At 49.9% G+C, this 17973-nt stretch overlaps 1 protein-coding gene across 6 annotated transcripts in view; it reads right to left on the bottom strand.

The window, feature by feature from the left end:
• The window catches only part of SNAPC4 (small nuclear RNA activating complex polypeptide 4), a 97604-nt gene that overhangs the window by 55666 nt on the left and 23965 nt on the right, over positions 1-17973 (bottom strand). For 4 of the 6 annotated variants that reach the window (XR_007245902.1, XM_048512646.1, XM_048512647.1 and 1 more), the window contains 7 exons: positions 16076-16447; positions 9058-9150; positions 8472-8691; positions 6589-6659; positions 3995-4102; positions 3483-3618; positions 1320-2977 (listed from right to left, as the gene is read on the bottom strand). Coding sequence is in view for 5 of the 6 variants with exons in the window: in XM_048512646.1 (XP_048368603.1) it covers positions 1320-2977; positions 3483-3618; positions 3995-4102; positions 6589-6659; positions 8472-8691; positions 9058-9150; positions 16076-16447 (2658 nt within the window). In the remaining variant the exon portion in view is untranslated. The remainder of the gene's footprint in view (positions 1-1319; positions 2978-3482; positions 3619-3994; positions 4103-6588; positions 6660-8471; positions 8692-9057; positions 9151-16075; positions 16448-17973) is intronic. The other 2 variants (XM_048512649.1, XM_048512648.1) reach the window with 2 other exon arrangements.

Below are 17973 nucleotides of genomic sequence, written 5' to 3'. Positions count from 1 at the left end.
AGGAGACTAAAGGCATTTCTGGATTTGACTCAAACGTTTCAATATTTTCAACATTCTACCATTCAGTACTATCATACACATTAGAGTGGAGAAAATTAGGCACAGTTAAACCAACATATCCGTGAAAATATTCTGTCTGTCATAGGAGTCATTACCAGCATCATCACCCCTAATGGTGTAGAACAGGAGCATCAAACTCATTTGTTATGAGGGCCAGATATGGCAAATGTGAGACTTGGTCAGGCTGAGCCTTGGGGAGGGAGGACGACTGCCCCAGCTGGCCCCAGAACAGCACTGGAGGGGGTGCCTGGACTGGCAAGCCTGCAGTGTGGTGGGGTGACTGCCTGATCGAGTCCATGAGCCAGCTGAGGCAATCCCGTCCCCCAATCTAGCCTGGCAATCCCCCCAGGGGGATTGCCTCAGTTGGCTCACGGGCCCAATAAGCCCTTTCGAGAGGCTGAATTCAGCTCCTGGGCCACACGTTTGACACCCCTGGAGTAGAAAGTCTTACATAAAAATCTTCATCCCACACATTCCAAGTGAGTAAAACACACTTTAAAAAGCATTTCACTCATTCCAAAAGAGATACACTTCTTAGGGTTTCTTTCAGTGCTCTCTGACTTCTAGTGGGTTTTGTTTTTGGAAAAAATGGAAAGAAAAGCCCTCAAAGGTGGAAAAAGTAGAATTCCAATGTTTTTCCTCGTCTTCGCAAAGGAACCTCTGCATTTTTGATACAGAATCCCAACACATTTCAGAGGACTCCCAGATGCATTCTAGAGCATCTTGAGAGTGAGTTTACAGCTTCTGTGGGCTGTACTGGCATAGGATATACAAAACACCCCAAACTCTCCTCTCCAAAGAAAGACCGCTCACGGAAGCCTCTTTGCCCTCACTGATCCAAAGATCAACCTTCAAGGAAGCCCAGGACTTCCACTGGACACAGAAAGTCACTGCCTTTAAAATACACTCCCAGTGGCAGTTTACCACAAAGATAAGGCTAACAACCAAAGGAAGCAGCCTAGAGGACACAAAGGCTCAAGCTGACTGAAACAAAAGTATACCTGAGGTTCAGAAGATGAAATCTGGTGCAGGAATCCAAACTCTGAAAGTAAATTGTTCCTTGACCACTAAAAAGGAGCTTTTCCCTCCTCCACAAACTCTGCAATTTTGGTTTCAGAGATTTTCAGGCCTTAGAAGCAAGAGTCTGGCTGGAATCCAGCAGCCCTGCCCCCTCCTCTCTCCATCTGAAATCGCGGCAGTCAGAAAGTAAATCCAAGTTTCCCCCCTCCTCAAAACCCTCTGCTACTGTTTTTTTTTACCTCCAGTCTCTCAGATGCTCTATGGCCACCTTCTTCCTCTGATGATGAAGAGGATGATGATGATGGTGCCATGGGTGAGTCTCCCTTGTGGCTACCTTCCGGCCACCCTTCTCCAGAGAGCGTGGTGGTCACCCTAGCAGGAGAGAGGGCTGCAAGAGCAGCTGGAAAGGCGAAGGCTGCTAGGAAGCGGGCTTTCAGAAGCTGATAGGCAGGGTTGCACTGGAGCCTCTGGCACACTTCTTCCCGCACAGCATTCAGATTCACCGGCTGCCTGGCCTCCTGCAGCCCTCCTGCAGCCCCCAGGTGTGCGGCAGTCTGCTCCAGGGTGGCTTTATTGAGCAGCAGTGCTGACAGTGTTTTTAGACTACACAGAAAAGGTGGCAGATAAGGCAGGCTGGTTTCCAGCAGTGGAGCCCTTGGGCCCGAGCCTCCCTTGGCCCACTCCTTCACTGCTGCTACATCTTCGGTTGACAGAAGGCGATAGTCCGGGGTGACCTTCTCCTGCAGCAAAGGTGGTGCAGAACACGATTTCTCTGGGGGACTTGTGACCCCTTCAGGAATGGCAGGATGAGAATTCCTTGCCATGCGGCTTTGGGGTTCCTGGGTGAAATGGGTTCTGTTTTGGACATTCCCCACGGAAGCACTGGGCAAAAGGGGCACCTGAGGGGAAGCCGCGGGCAAGGGGCGCTGCAATTCTGCGGAGGCTACAGGAGCAAGCAGAACAGCAGGGCGTGTTGAGTCCAGCTGTCCGTCCTTCTGAAGGGCACTGTGAAAGGCTCCTTGCAATTGCTGACCAGCAGCATCTGGGCCTGCACGCCCAGGAAAGGCCTCTGCTGCTTGGCTCAGACCTGGAGTGATGCCAGGACTACTCACGGCACAGGGCTGCTTGTCTGGATGGGGGAGGCTCACAACGGTCACTGGAATGAGGCCCTGTGCAGTGAGCAGCCAGGTTATGGGAAGGAGGTGCTTGGTCACCTCACCGGAGCCAGGCGGGAGGGCTACTGACTGGGGCAGCAACTCAACTGGTCCCAGGCCATGGGCAGCTGCTGCTGAGTGAGGAGCCTTCTTTGGGCCAGGCTCCACACTGGTGGGGCCCAGAGAAGCCACAGGGACCTGGAGAGGCAAATGGGACTGCTTTGGCAACAAAGGGGCAGAACTGGCAGCTGTTGGTGCTCCCTGGCTTCCCTTCTGCAAGCTGCACTCTTTACCACGGCCATTTCCTTTGCTTCCGGCAGAAGTCTCTTCACCTTGAGAGTCCTTCGTGTCCCCCACAGACTTCTGTAGCAATGCCAAGTTACTCTGCGCTGATGGACCAGAGGGTGCAGAAGCTCCGACACGACAGAGGCTGGGCCATGGTAGACCATTTGAAGCTGCAGGAGCACCCTCACACCTTGTCTGAGTTGGAGGAACCACTGGGTGCTGGATTAACACAGAGGAGGGCAGCAGCAACTGAGGCACAAGGATGGCCCTCTTTGACGGGACCCCCTTGGCCCTCCAGTCCCGCTGCCTCTTCTCCCTTAGCAGTTCAGAGACAGTTTTGGGTTTGGGAGTTGGGCGAGGAGGTGAAAAAGGAAGCCCAAGATGAGCAGGAAGATGGTCCTCCTTGGCCTTCAAAGGGACGAGCCTCTTGCTGGGGACCGCTTGGTGCCTCAATTGGGCTGGACAAAAACAGAATGAAAAAAAGAGGTTAGGAACGGATACCAGTTCCCAAAGTTCAGAGTCTGAGATCCTACCACTCCACAAGGCCCCCAGCTTCTGCCAAGAATGCCTGCTGATCACACTGACAGGACAGCTTTTGAACAACTCAGCCAAGGCAGCCAATTTTCTATTTCCCCAGATGCTTAATACTTCAAGTGAGGAATTCAAGACTCCACTTCCTTTGTTTTGCCATCCCTTCCTTTCCCAGGGCTGCCAGTGGGCTACCTCAAGAGCACAACCGCCTCGGGCAGCCTTCTGGCTGTTTAGGACAGCTCTCCTGCTGACATCTTCCCAGCCCAAGACACCCCTAAAGGTAAGGAGAAGCAGCTGAGAACAGAGGAAGACCCCTTATGCGGGGGGTGGGCAGCAGCAGCCTGGGAATTCAGGAGGAGCATGCGGTGGGATCCTTTCAGCACCAGCACAAGCCAATGGCACACCCAACTCACAGCAGGGCAGGTACCCAACTATTCCCAAGCAAAGGCTGGCAAACTCTGAGGAGACCAGTCCTCTCCACCCAAGGCTGGTGATGGTGGCCGGGAAGATCAGCTTCAAGCACAAGCTGAAGAGGGCAAATACCTGTAGAATCCTGAGCAGGAGACGCCTACGAGAAACAACAACAACAACAACAACAAATCAGCTCCAGCAGCCCAGTGGCCCATGGACACAAGCCCCACAGAGTGCCAGTGAAGCAGAGGGAGGCTGCGCTCTTGCACTGCACCCATTCATCTTTGCAATGGAGTGGGGGGGGGGAGGGGGGAGGTGCATGTGTGAAGGTGGACTTGGTGCTTCCCCCTGAAGCAGGAACACATTTTTGGCTGACTGATTTCTGCTTCAATCCTCCAGCCTCTTTCCAGACCTAGTACAGCATACAAAGGGACCCTCACCTGTCGGAGCAGCGCTGCCATGACCAGCTCCTGGAACTGGACCAGAGACTCTCTGGACACAGAGAATGAATGCCTGCGCCAAAGAGGCAGTACCTGATCAGGGCGTCCTGCGTTGCCAGCAATAACCTTCAGGAACTTCAGCTGTCGGGATTTCCTTTTCTGGATGATTTTCATGCAGCCACCAACATCAATACAGAGCAGCTGTAAGGCAATGTCATGTCTTGCATTATGTAAAAGGAAGAATCCACAGCAGAAAAAAGGCAGGTGGAACAAAGTTCCATAGCCAGGGGGTTTATGTCGTTTACGGGTAAGAAGCAGGATCCCGAGATTCCACTGCACTTTTCCTGCAATATTTGCCAAGCGTTTGTGAATGAACGTATGGGCAGGACATTCAGTCAGATTGGGCAAGATGCCTTCTGCATCCAGAGAGGTCCAGGCTAGATGAACTTTTGGCCAGAGAGCAATTCCTTTAATTCATTAAATTTACACTCCAGTAGAGGCAGATGCCCTGTTGAATGGCAGAGACCCATCAGCAGCCAGAGATTTCAAGGCACCAGGAAACAAGTCTCACATTTTTACAGCCTGTTTCATCACTGAATGTGGCTCCTAAGCTCTTCCTCCAACCATGTGCAAAGGCTTCCCTCCCTCCTCCACCTGCGAGGACCAGAAATCCCAATCACTACAGAGGTGCTTTTATTCCCCCACCATTTCCAGCATTCTGCATCCCCTCAAGCCATTCCTTCTCTAGACAGCAGCTACTTCTCCCGCCGGTCAATGAGCTCATCCTCCCACTTAGTCAGGCAATAGCACAAAAGACAAGGGAAAGACAGGCTGGTTTGTTCATTCAATATTCTTACGAAATGATACATGTTAATTTGTCCTTGGCACTACACTGTTTTTGACTTGTCTGAGACTAGAGCCAAATCCTGCCTTTGCATTTTCTGTGTGTTGGAGAAGCTGGGACTCTCCTACCCTTGAAAGAACCAGTCAAATTTATTTTCCTGAAGGGGGCGGAGGAGAAGAGGGGCTACGTGGTCTGACACATTTTGGGGCTCCTGTTAAATGAAGGCTTGTTGTTGCTTTTTCAGTTGCTGGTCAGGATGTGCTCCTCAAAAAAAAATCTGTAGTTTTTGGATCTGGCCATCAGGGAGCAAAAACAAAAATCCGCATTCCCAGTTATCCCAGTTCTAAATGCCATTTTGTAATTTGGATCTTGGTATTTTTGGTGCTGGCCCATTAAATAATCCTCAAGTTTAAAGTGAACTAGACCAACAGGTCCAATTCGATGGCTGGGACTTCATCCACCCATCTTTACTTCCTATGGGGAGGAAATTCCATTCTTTCTCCTCGGCAAAGAATAGCCAAAAATAAGCAACGCAACCATTGGCCAAGAGCCGCCCCAAAACAGACAGAATCAACAAGCCAAAAGAACCAATGCAGACCCAGGGAATCCCAGCACAAGGTTGAGAAAATGTGGTAAGCCTAACGCTTACCCCCCTTCCCTCAGCCCTCTTTTTTAATTCGGTAGTAGTTGTCTTTGAAACTGTTTAGTGGGATATTAAAAAATTAATATTTAATATTTAAAAATGTTCCACCAGCAGTTGCAAGTGAAGCAGTTCAATTACCCCCTAACCATGCTAACATCTCATTCTGCTTCATATGTAGACCTGGCCAGGGTGCAATTTCAGTGCTGTCTGGAGGCGGGGAGCGAGCCCACACTGACCTCCCGGTCACCAGGGAAGCCCCCAGCAATCCCACCAGGATCTGACGGCCCATGGGGTCATCGAAGGACGAACTCCCACCCACCTGCCCAGCCCGCAGCAGCCCGCAACCCATCCCTCAACCATTACACCCTGCCCCCGGACTTACCCTATGTTTGGGGTGACCAGCCAAGTTTGGGGAACTCTCAGGGCCGCGAATGGCATCCAGCCGGCCTCCTCCTGGCTGGGGACGCCATCAGCAGGCCCCCTGCAGCCACCCCAGCCAGGCGAGCAAACAGCTTAGCCAATCAGCTGGGCCCACCCTTGCCTTAAAAGGCAGGGCGAGGGTTGGGGCACGACAGGTGGAGGAGCCCAGCCCCAATGCCGGGAGCCATGCCCCATTGGCCAGTCAGGCGGGGGGGGGGGATTCTCAGGGGAGGAAGGGGTCCAAAGGAGGGCATTGGAGGGAGAAGTGGAGGGGACGGGAGGAGCGGGGCGGAGAGAGGTGTGGGAAGGACTGACGTAGCAAGGAGGGAAGAAGCCCCTTTCGGAAGGGAAAGTGCAGGTGAAAGAGACCCGCAGAAGAGGGGGCGAATGGGGAAATTTCACATGCAGAACATGCTCTTGGTGGGGCCACACTGGGGCAGGATAGAAGCGCCACAATTACTTGGGGGGGGGGAGGGGGCAGCTGTCACTGGGACCCAGTACAATGGCTCAAAACCAGCTCCCTAAAGACCTTGGCTATTTGCCTCCTTAGCTAACCCAGCAATATCATTCCTGTTTCCCCCATTCAGAGATGGCTTGCCATTGCCCTGGCATTCATGGGCGGTCTCCCAGCCCCACCTAGCTGCTTAGATGGGAGGAGATTAGGCTAGTCTGAGCTATCCAGGTCAGGGCAATATTATCGCTACAGCAGAACTTTCCCAAGATTAACCATGAAGAAATGGGGGGAGGGGAGAAGGAAAAGGCAGCAGAAATCCTGCTTACCTGAAGGAGAAGTGTGAACAAGGGTGTGCTTTTGAGGCTGGCCACCTGCAGGTGCTTGAGGATGAATTCAGCTGTGATTCCACCAAAGGAAGACAAAGATGTTTAATCAAAATCTCCTGGGCAGGCTGCTGCCTCAATGAGCCTGGCTCCTCTTTCACTCTTGTTCCTTCTGCAAGACTTCCCACAGCTCAAAGCACAATCCTCTTTACCTCGGAAAACGTGATCCTCCACCATCCCCCTGTAAAGAGTGCACTTACTGCTACTGTAACGCACAAGGAAAAAACTAAGAAGAGAGTTTGGATTTATATCCCCCTTTCTCTCCTATAAGGAGACTCAAAGGGGCTTACAAGCTCCTTTCCTCCCCATCCCCCCAACAACAAACACCCTGTGAGGTGGGTGGGACTGAGAGAGCTCCATAGAGCTGTGACTAGCCCAAGGTCACCCAGCTGGCGTGTGTGGGAGTGCACAGGCTAATCTGAATTCCCCAGATAAGCCTCCACAGCTCAAGTGGCAGCGTGGGAAATCAAACCCAGTTCCCCCAGTGCACCTTCCACTACACCATGCTGGCTCTAAAGGGATATTGTGCACTCTACAGGCTGTGCTGGCAGAAGAACTCTGGGAAGGAAATGGCTGAGGTTTGCTTGGGCACCCCTTGCCCTGTTCTGTCACACAAAAGCAAGATCTAGTGCTGTGGTCAGGAAAGGTGGACTGGCTGGAATGAGAGCAAAAGGTACACTAAGGTGCCCAGTCAATGCAGCTAACCAGGAAAAACCCAGGACAGCCTCATGGGGGAATCCAGATTTTGTTCCACCTGAGGCCGAGGCAGCAGTGGCTACAGAGAACTGAGAAGGCTTTGTACCTTTGCACCTCTTTGCTCCCTCTTCAAAAGCAGGATGGTGTAGTGATTAAGAATGGTGGACTCTTAACCTGGAGAACCATACTCCTCCACATGAAGCCTGCTGGGTGACCTTGGGCCAGTCACAGTTCTCTCAGAACTCTCTCAGTCCCACCTACTTCACACACAAGGAGCAGCAGTGGCGTAGGAGGTTAAGAGCTTGTGTATCTAATCTGGAGAAACTGGGTTTGATTCCCAGCTCTGCCGCTTGAGCTGTGGAGGCTTATCTGGGGAATTCAGATTAGCCTGTACACTCCCACACACGCCAGCTGGGTGACCTTGGGCTAGTCACAGTTCTTCGGAGCTCTCTCAGCCCCACCTACCTCACAGGGTGTTTATTGTGAGGGGGGAAGGGCAAGGAGATTGTCTGCCCCTTTGAGAGAAAGGGGGGATATAAATCCAAACTCTTCTTCTTCTGTTGTGGGAAGGGAAGACAACAGTAAGCTACTTTAAGGCTACTTGTGGTTGAGAAAAGAAGGTATAAAAACTAGATTTCCTCCCCTTCCTTCACCATGGGAAGCTGTGCCTCCCCACCTGGCCTTCCCAAGCTCTCACAAGAGCCCTTCACCTCACGTGAGCTTGGAAAGAGGCGTGTGAGTCTTGGCTTGCTGCACAGAAGCCTGGGAGAGGGAGGAGGCAAGGCACATTATCTCTTCCTGACTCTTGTGGGACGTGGGCGGGTTGGCAATGGGAGAGACAAGAAGTTGCTGCCCCTCAAATCCTCCTTGCAGAACTGGCCTTGTACATCCCACCTTTAAGTCTGCAGCCGAATACTTCCAGCCATCTGGTTTCTAATTGTTCCAGTTTGCATTAATGTGAGAGAGTGACTCCAATGACAGACTCTGTTGCGACCCCTGACATGCCACCAGACCCTCCCCGTAAACTTGGGTCAATCACTCCAGCAAAGAATAAAAGGGGAGAAGAAGAGTGTTGTCATTCCTCAGAGAAAAAAATGAACTCTACAAAATGGCTCTTGGGTGGTATGTACCTTTGGACTTGTGAGTCGTTTCCCTCTTGACCTGAAGGGCCCAGGCCTGCACCATGCTCCCAGCCCACGGGGTCACCGCCATCATCAGCCGCCGAGCAAGCGTCATCTTCCCCATTCCAAATCTCTGGCTGCTGGCAGTCTCTCCAGCTGGAGGGATCAAATCTCTCCCAAGACCCCTCTGTGAAGTAGAAGCAAAGCGCTTCTTTCTGCTTCTCTCTCTCTGGAAGATGAATATAAGTTTTAGTACGGAAAATGCCCCAGGGAGTAACTATCGCGGGCAGAATCAAACTTTACTTTATCCAGAACCTAGCGAAAAATCCAGAGGTGACCTTGAACTGACATCCCACTCCATTCAAAGTCTTGAGACAGGAAACATCAGAGTAAGATAAAAGCTCCAAACCTGCACCACACATTTCCTCCAACTAACATTCATTTGAACTGCGGCCAGTTCAAGCTTAGCCCAGTGCCCCAAAGCCAGCCTGAACAGAGCACCTCTGAACAAAATCACACATAGCTGAAGGGAGGGTTTGTGCCACTCAATCCTCTGACGAGAGAGGGACACCAGCAAGCCTGGAAAGGTACTTGCATTTCTCCTTTGCACCTCGTAGCTGTTTCTCCGCAACACACATTTCACGTAGGCCAAAGAAATCCTCCATGAGTCCTTTTTGCTTTTGGAAATCTGCAGAAAAGGTGTAACCATAAAACAAAAGAAATGCTCATCAACCACGTGACCATTTGAATAAACCGTGAACACAGAATTTGGGAGGGAACAGGACATTCAACACAGAAATCCCGCCAGGCTGTTATGTGTCAGGAAGAGCCTTCCGGACATCAAAGGGGCTCTGTACTCTGTTATGTCAATGGCCCTTCACTCCTCTTTACTTTCAGTTTCCCACATTCTCTTGACTGGCAACATGTAACTAAGAGTACCCAAGTGCCGGTGCCTGGAGATATTTCTTCACACCGTCCTTGAGAACATTCCTGTCTTGACTTACTCTGCCTTCGATATGGGGTGTGAAAGTTAGGAGGGGGGAAAACTCGGGGATAAAAGCTTGTACCCCAAGACAGTTCTTTAGAACTGGCTTCTTTAACCATACCGATGTCTGTTAATAAAGGCTTCTGATTAAAATCCAGAGTCGTCTATTAGTCTGCAGATCCGGGGCTTGACATTATGAGCTCCAGAAAATGCTTCAGTAGTCTGACAATGCTTACCATGGCAATTTGTGGCATAGGAAATTTTTTTACAAAAGAGAACAAACCCAGAGAAAAGCAGCCTAGCTTCTGCAGAGAATGTCCCGCCCTTTGGAATTCTTGAAAAAGGTTACTAAACTTGTGGGAGTGATCCAGTAAGATATTTGGACTTCCAGAAGGCTTTCTGACCTGGTGTCTCAGCTCAGACATGGGATAAAGTGACAGGTTTATCCCATACAGAACAGAAATTGATTAAACAATAGGAAACAGGAATAAAAGGACAGTTCTTACCACAGAGAATTGGTACTGGGACCAGTATTATTTAGTTTTTCCATAACTGACCCGAAATTGGGAGTGAGTAGTGAAGTGGCAAAGTTTGTGGATGATACCAAATTACTCAGATTGTGAGAAGCTCCAGGAGGCTCCCTTTAAACTAGGTGAATGGACAACAATGTGTCTGATGAAGTTCAATATAGTTAACTGTATGGAAATACGCATTGGAACAAAAAAGATCTCCCCTAACTTTAACTATATACTAATGGAGTCTGAGGTTAAGACTCACAGGGAAAGAAGTCTGGAAGGTATAGTGGACAGCTCAATAAAAATGTCAACTGAGTGATGAAAAAGGCAAACTCCATGTTGGGGAGTATTAGGAAAGGGACTGAAAATAAAGCTGCCTAGATCTATGTTGAGGCCTCATTTGAAATCCTTAGAATTCTGTTGACTACATCTTTTCAAAAGATACAACAGATGTAGAATTGCAGAAATTTTAAAAAGATACAACAGATCTAGAATTGCAGAAGAAGGCAACAAAGGAGGTTAAAGGGAAGTTTGGCGATTTTAAGGGCCAGGTCCCAGAAGTTTGGGGCTTTTAAGTACATAACAGTATAATAATATAAACAGCTAAGTGCGGGTGGAGGGCATGACAGGTTTCTAAAATTGGGTATGAGGATGGAGAGTTTTTTCTTTCACCCACAGTATTAGAAAGGGTGCTCAATGAAATTGATGGGCATCAGATTCAGGACAAACTAGAGAAGTACTTCATTTCTCAGTGCAACTGTGGAATTCACTGCCAATGGAGGGTCCCCATGGACCATGAGTATAGATTGCTTTAAAAGACATTCAGAGATTCATTGAAGATCGGTCCATCAATGGCTACTAGCCACAGTAAGCAAAAGAACCTTGGAATTCAGGGGCAGTGAGCCTCTGCATACCAGGACTAGGAGACCACATCAGAACTATTCAATTTTTGCAAATGGATGGCCGCCCAATGGAGGGGCCTCCAGCGACCTTTAAAACAGAAAAGGTCATGGCATCCGCCATCAGCTTGTCTGATTCTGTTCCGACGCCCTATTGCAGTGGTGGCGAACCTATGGCACGCGTGCCAGAGGTGGCACTCAGAGCCCTCTCTGTGGGCACGCATACACAGAGTTCATCGGGGGGGGGGGGCAGAAAATCCCACACACACACATCTAGGCTTGTCTGGGTTGCTGGGCACAACGTGCGCACACCACAGCGAGCAGGGAGGACTTGACCGGTGGGCCTGGTGCCTGTGCTCCTGGTGGCTGCTGCCCGAAGTGGAGGCAGATGCAGTGGAGATGCTGGAGAGGTGCAGAGCAGAGCCAACCGTTTTTTTCTAAACTAAAACCTCAGTATTCAGGTTAAATTACCGTGTTGGCACTTGCGGCTAAATAAGTGGGTTTTGGGTTGCAGTTTGGGCACTCAGTCTTGAAAAGGTTTGCTATCACTGCCCTATTGGGACCTAAGTAAAGTGTTTGAGGAAAAGGAATGTAATTCACTACCACCACATCATAAAACTGACTGTAAAATTGAATTGGTCCCAGGCCATCTTTACCCCATGAGCCCTGCTGAGGATGCGGCCCTAAGGGACATCCTGGAAAAAATCTAGCACAAGACTTTATTAGAAAAACCACAAGCAGCTTTGCTGCTCCGGTGTTTGTTAAGAAAGATGGATCCCTTTGTTTATGTACTGACTACAGAGGGCTAAACGCTGTTTCCAACTCCAATAAATACCCCCTTCCCTTCATCAAGGACTTGCTGGCAAGCTTGGGGAAGGGGCGGATCTTTACAAAACTGAATTTATGTGAAGCCTATTACCGTGTTCGGATTGCAGAGGGCTATGAACATCTGACAGCTTTTAACATGTATCTGAGTACCAGGTGATGCCCTTTGGGTTAAGTGGAGCCCCCGGGGTATTTATGAGCCTCATCAATCTTCTCCAAGATTTGTTGTTAAAGGAGTTGTAGTCTATTTGGATAATGTGCTCATTTATTCTCGGGATGAGGAATCACACATACATTTGGTGCGGGAGGTTTTAAAAAGACTTATGGACAATTCTCTTTTTGTGAAATTAAGTGTGCATTTCACCAAGAAAAACTGGTTTTTTGGGGGCTACTGTATTTTGGGAAAGGGAATTGAGATGGATCCCTCTAAAGTTCAGGACGTTCTTTGCTGGCCACCTTCTGCCACCTGCAAACAATTGCAGTCCTTTTTGGGTTTTGCTAACTTTTACCGCGACTTTATTCCTGACTTTGCTAAACTGGCCTTGCCCCTCACTGATCTGCTCCACATGAAGGGAAGGTTCTGCCACTTCTAATCCCAATGCCCCATTAAGTTGGTTGGAAGCTTGTCAAGCGTTTTTTATGTCCTTAAATTAGCATTTACTTCAGAGTCAATCCTGAAACATGTGGACCCTACCCTTTTATTGTTCATGTGGATGTGTCAGACAAAGCCCATGGGGTGGCTATCTTTCAGCAGGGTTTGGATAGTGTTTTGCATCCCTGTGCCCACTTCTCTAAAAAATTTACTGGTTCTGAAGTCAATTGGACTGTAGGTGATAAAGAAATGGGTGATATTAAACAAGTCCTTTCCACCTGGAGACACTGGTTGGAGGGGGTGGAAACTCTGTTCGAAGCATGGACTGATCTCAAGAACTTGGCATCCTGTTTTCCATTGCAGCCTGCTCAAGAAAGCCGCATCTCCCGATGCCTGGCATCCGGCCCCTTCTCCTCCACCTCCAGTTCTGGTTGATGGGGCTAAACAATTTGAACTGCAGGATGTGCTGAACTCTTGCATCTATCATAACCGCTTGCAATATTTGGTGTCCTGGAAAGGTTATTTACCTGGACAGAATGAGTGGGTGAATGCCGATGACATCAGAGCCCCTCAACTCATTAAAGCTTTCCATCGTGCCTGTCCAAGCAAACTGGGAGGAGGGCCCTAGGGAAGGCGTAAATGTCAGGATGCCATTCCTCCAGGTGGAGAGAAACTGTGGGGATGTGCTTTGCTTTTGCTTTGCAGGTGCTTATCATGAATTCTGCCCTTGAAGTTCTGTGGTTGGGACAGACTCCCAGGCTGGACTCTTACTGTTATTTTTGGTTCACATGGGGGGTGGGGATTGCAACATTATATTATCAACAGTTTGGCACCATCTCACCAGAACTGTCTTCTTCTGTTTCTCTGCTGTCATGAATAAAATCCTTGAACCCATCAAGAGAGTCGTTCTATGAACTGAGAGTTTGACAGAAGGTCTCTCTGTTTGCCCACAAGGGCAAACAACTGGCCACTGTGACAAGTAGGATGCCGGTCTAGGTGGGCCACTGGCTTGATCCCATAGGGCTCTTCTTATGTTCAGTTTCTTCCAGTTTAAGAAGGGCTTTACTGATTTGGAGGCCACTCTCACAGGAGACTAGTGTCAGGAGGCCTGTTATTAAGGGGATTTTGCTTTTGCTGCTTTCTGTATGCTGAGGGTGGAGGAATGGGTTAATTGCATTTCTAACTGACTTTCAACTGTCTTCTGTAAGATGTTATACTGTACCAGGTGCTGCCCAAGGTCAGTGCCTGGCTGTCTTCACCATTATCTCTTTCACAGTTCCTTTTAGGTGTGCATTCCCACGAGGGGGGGGGGGGGTTTGCAGTCTGCTTTAACTACTGCGTTTTGCGCGGGTAAACCTTAGTTCTGGCATGACCAGAGAAGATCTCAATACACTACTGTTCTTTTACATGAGTTTGTTTCAGTTCTTGAGATTCTGACATTATGCCAGAACTCCTCTTAGGTTGAATTCCATGCTGCTGAGCATTGCTGGGATTTCACCTTCCACCTTTGCAACTTTTCACAAAGACTTTTCCTGCCAGTAATATGTCTTCGGAGCCCCAGCCAGTGGGTGAGGTTGCGGCTACAGACCAAGGGTGCCCCATTCCAGTTGATCTGAAAGGGACTTTGGATTCAGCTTCTGACCAAGCCGAGGGGCCTCGGATCTTGCTTGGCACTGTGGCAGACGGGGAAGCCCCTACCCCAGGTGGATTCCTGGGCTCCATCAACCAGTTCATGACTGCCCCGTTAGATGGCTTGCAGGGAGTTACCCTGCGCCGTCACCGGGGTTTGGACTTTCAAGAATCTCAACCTTAGGGTTTCGGCAGTGCAGTGTGGGCTACGGCACCTTTGGCTGGAAACGTGTCGTTGGCCAGCTGCCCGTCGGAAGGGGCCGATTCATCGGAAGCAGAAGCCTGGCAGTTGCTTTAACTGTCGGAGGAGGCCTGGGATTTGGAGAGAGAGGAGTATAGCTGGGTCCTGCGCCAGAGGGAACGGGATATCGAGCACCTGCAAGCGGCCCTCTCCCAGGCTCGCCAAGTGGCCCCTGCTCCTGGAGATGGAGTGGCTGGGACACCAGCTGCCCCGCCGCCAGCACCTGCTCAGCCAGCTCAGCCGGCTCTGGTTCCAGCCACCGCTCCTGTTCCAGTACCTGTTCAGCTCACCCAGCAGGCTCCGGTTCCAGCCCCAGCTCCTGTACCGGCTCCAGTCCAGCCTGTTCAATCAGGACCCGCTCCAGCGCCAGTACCGGCTCAACCAATTCCAGTACCAGGCCAGCCGCCTTTCCAGCCGGGCCCTGGAGGGGTCCCCCTGCCGCCTGCTGCACCTGCTCCATTACCGGTTCTGCCTTTGATGACGCCATTTGTACCACCTGGATGGGGAGCTCCCAGTGGAGTGTTGCCAAACCTTGTTTCATATGGGGTCGCTCCCCCTCTGTTTATGCCCAGGGTCCAGCTGACTACTCGTTTTGATGGGACTCAGGACTTGCTCCCGGCTTTCCTGGTTCAGGTCAATGCCCACATGTTGCAGTATGGGCGGCAATACCTGAAAGACTTTGAACGTGTGTGTGAGGTAGGATCTAAGCTGGATGGTCCTGCCGCTAATTGGTACGTGAACCTGTTTCAACGTCAGGCGGCTGAGCTGCGCAATTTCCAAGATTTCATGACAGTCCTTCGCCGCCGCTTTGAGAGCCCATTTGTGGGCGAGCAAGCTAAACAGGAACTTATGGAGATGCGTCAGGGTAAGACCCCTTTCGTTGAGTTTGTGGAAAACTTCCGTACCGTGGCCAGTAAGATTGGGGTGACCCAGTGAAAGTGTTTACCTTTAAGAAAGCCCTACACCCGGACTTGTTAAACTGGGCTCTTGTTTGGGACAGCCTGCAGACTTCCCTCTAGTGGAAGGAGATATGGTGTACCTCTCCACAAAAAATCTTCGGGACATACATAGGCACTCGAAATTAAGTGTGAAAGTATATTGGGCCCTTCAAGATTGTCAGGGTGATCAATAAGGTGACTGCTGAACTGGAACTGCCTAATGCATTGCATAAAATACACCCTGTGTTTCATTGCAGCTTACTGAAAAAGATGAATTCCCTGGATGTCTGGCATCCCGAGATGAAGGTTCCTCCTCCGGTCCTGATTAATGGAACCAAACATTATGAACGTTCTGACATTCTTGATTCTCGCATCTATCAGAACCGCTTGCAGTACTGGAAAAGTTGTTTACCTGGGCAGAATCAGTGGATATTCGCTGAAAATGTTAAAGCCCCCCGCCTCGTTAGAGCTTTTCGTCAACGCTGCCCAAGCAACCTGGGGGGAGGGCCCTAGAGGGAGCGGAATGTCAGGAGGCCTGTTATTAAGGGGATTTTGCTTTTGCTGCTTTCTGTATGCTGAGGGTGGAGGAATGGGTTAATTGCATTTCTAACTGACTTTCAACTGTCTTCTGTATGATGTTATACTGTACCAGGTGCTGCCCAAAGTCAGTGCCTGGCTGTCTTCACTGTTATCTCTTTCACAGGTTCCTTTTGGGCACGCATTCCCATGATTGGGGGGTGCAGTCTGCTTTAACTACTGAGTTTTGCGCGGGTAAACCTTAGTTCTGGCATTGACCAGAGAAGATCTCAATACTCAATAAACTACTGTTCTTTTACATGAGTTTGTTTCAGTTTTTGGGATTCTGACAACTAGCCAAAAGAGATTCCGCACAGAAAGAGGTGGAAGGAACGAGTGGGGCACTGAAAGAGGGATGGGGAGACAAGGCCAGGCCTCCCTCATAGAAGACAAGTCTAGCTTCCAGGACTTACTTTGGTGTCTTCCACAGCTAATTCCTCCTTTGCCTGACCATTAACCAATGGAGATGTCCTGGACTGTAGATCTTCTGGCGCTTGGTCATTTTCCGCAAAAAGAAGAGCCCCCCGGACAGCCTTCCGCTTTCGGTTCACATCAAAGCCTTTTGAAAGCAGAGTCACAGAAGGCAGCTCCTCAGGAACGCCAGACAGATTCTGTCTTGTGGGGATCCACAAGTCCATGTTGGGCACCCTCCAGGCTTTACTCCTGGGGTTCTTGGACGACGACTCCTCCGTACTGTCTTCCACCAGTTCCAGGTCAGAATCTTCACTGCTGGACTCTGATCTCCACTTCAGGCGAAATTTATTCCTCTTCTTCCTCCTTTTCTTCTAAGACAAAAAGAACGCACGAACTATTAATTAATTAATTAATTAATTATATTCAAGGACGTAGGTAAGGGGAGTTCTTGGGTTCAACCCCCTCATTGCATATCTGAAGCTCCGCCCCCTGTTTGTGGATTTTTTTGTATTTTAAAGTGTGTTTTCGCGGCCCGCCAAGGGGGCTTTTAGTTTTGTATTAGCAGCACCAAATTTTCAGTGGTATCGCCAGTTGTAGACACTCCTGGATGATAATCTAGTTAGTAGTTTGATGAAGTTTGGTTGAGGGGGTCCAAAGTTATGGACCCCCAAAAGGGGTGCCCCATCCCCCATTGTTTCCAATGGGAGCTAATAGTAGATGGGGCTACCTTTTTGAGGGTCCATATCTTTGGACCCCCTGAATCAAACTTCACTAAACCTGGGTGGTATCATCAGGGGAGCCTCCTGCTGATACCACCCAGGTTTGGTGAAGGTTGGTTCAAGGGATCCAAAGTTATGGACTCCCAAAGGGGGTGCCCCATCCCCCATTGTTTCCAATGGGAGCTGATAGAAGATGGGGGCTACACCTTTGAATGTCCATAACTTTGGACCCCCTGAATCAAACTTCACCAAATCTGGGTGGTATCATCAGGAGAGTCTCCTAAAGATACATCTCCTTCTGCATGGATTTAAAGGGAGAATCTGAGGTCCCCAGGTTAAACACTAAAAGTTATGCTGTTTCAGAGTGGGGGAGAATCCACACCAAAACAGCATCACTTTCAGTGTTGTTTTAACTGGGGACCCCAGATTCTCCCTTTAAGGTGGATTTAAAAGGAGAATCTGGGCTCCCTAGTTGAAACACCATTGAAAGTGATACTGTTTGGTGGTGGATTCCAGCATCACAGCAGCTGCCCATGGGGGGGCGCAAACCTCAGATTTTGCACCGGGCTCCATTTTCCCTAGGTACCCCTCTGCCTGGAGGGGAGGGAGAAGGGACTGCCGGCTGCCAGCTGGGAGCCCAGCCAGTGGGGGGTGGGTGGGCTGGGGGTGCAGGGAAGTCTGCCTCAGCTGCTTTTATAACCACTGAGGCTGGGAGCGGGGCTTGGGGAGGTGTGGCCTCACCCCCAGAACCCCCCATAAAAAATCTATACCTACGTCACTGATTATATTTATACTCCGTCCTACCCCAAAAGGGCTCAGGGTAGCTTAAAATGGCACAAAGTCTAAAATCATACATAAAATTCATTAAAAACCTAAAAATAATTATCAATAAAACAAATAATAAAACCATTTAAAATAATCCCCAGATGCCGAGACATATTGTTTCTCCCACAGGAGGCTCAGGGGTAGATGTCGTAATTGGGAAACATCCGGCTGGCTTGATGGAAAGACCTGGTGGAACAGCTCCGTTTTACAGGCCCTGCAGAATTGGGTCAGGCCCTGCAGGGCCCTGATGTTACTCGGCAGCATGTTCCAGCCAGCCGGATATCCCTTGGGCCTAGGACCACCAGTAGATTCCCCTCCGCTGAGTGGAGAGGTCTCTGAGGGTGATATTGGGA

Source organism: Sphaerodactylus townsendi, linkage group LG12 (genome assembly GCF_021028975.2).
Source record: "Sphaerodactylus townsendi isolate TG3544 linkage group LG12, MPM_Stown_v2.3, whole genome shotgun sequence".
Classification (NCBI taxonomy): domain Eukaryota; kingdom Metazoa; phylum Chordata; class Lepidosauria; order Squamata; family Sphaerodactylidae; genus Sphaerodactylus; species Sphaerodactylus townsendi.
Note: the sequence above shows the minus strand (reverse complement) of the source record. Positions and strands in the feature narration are given on the sequence as shown.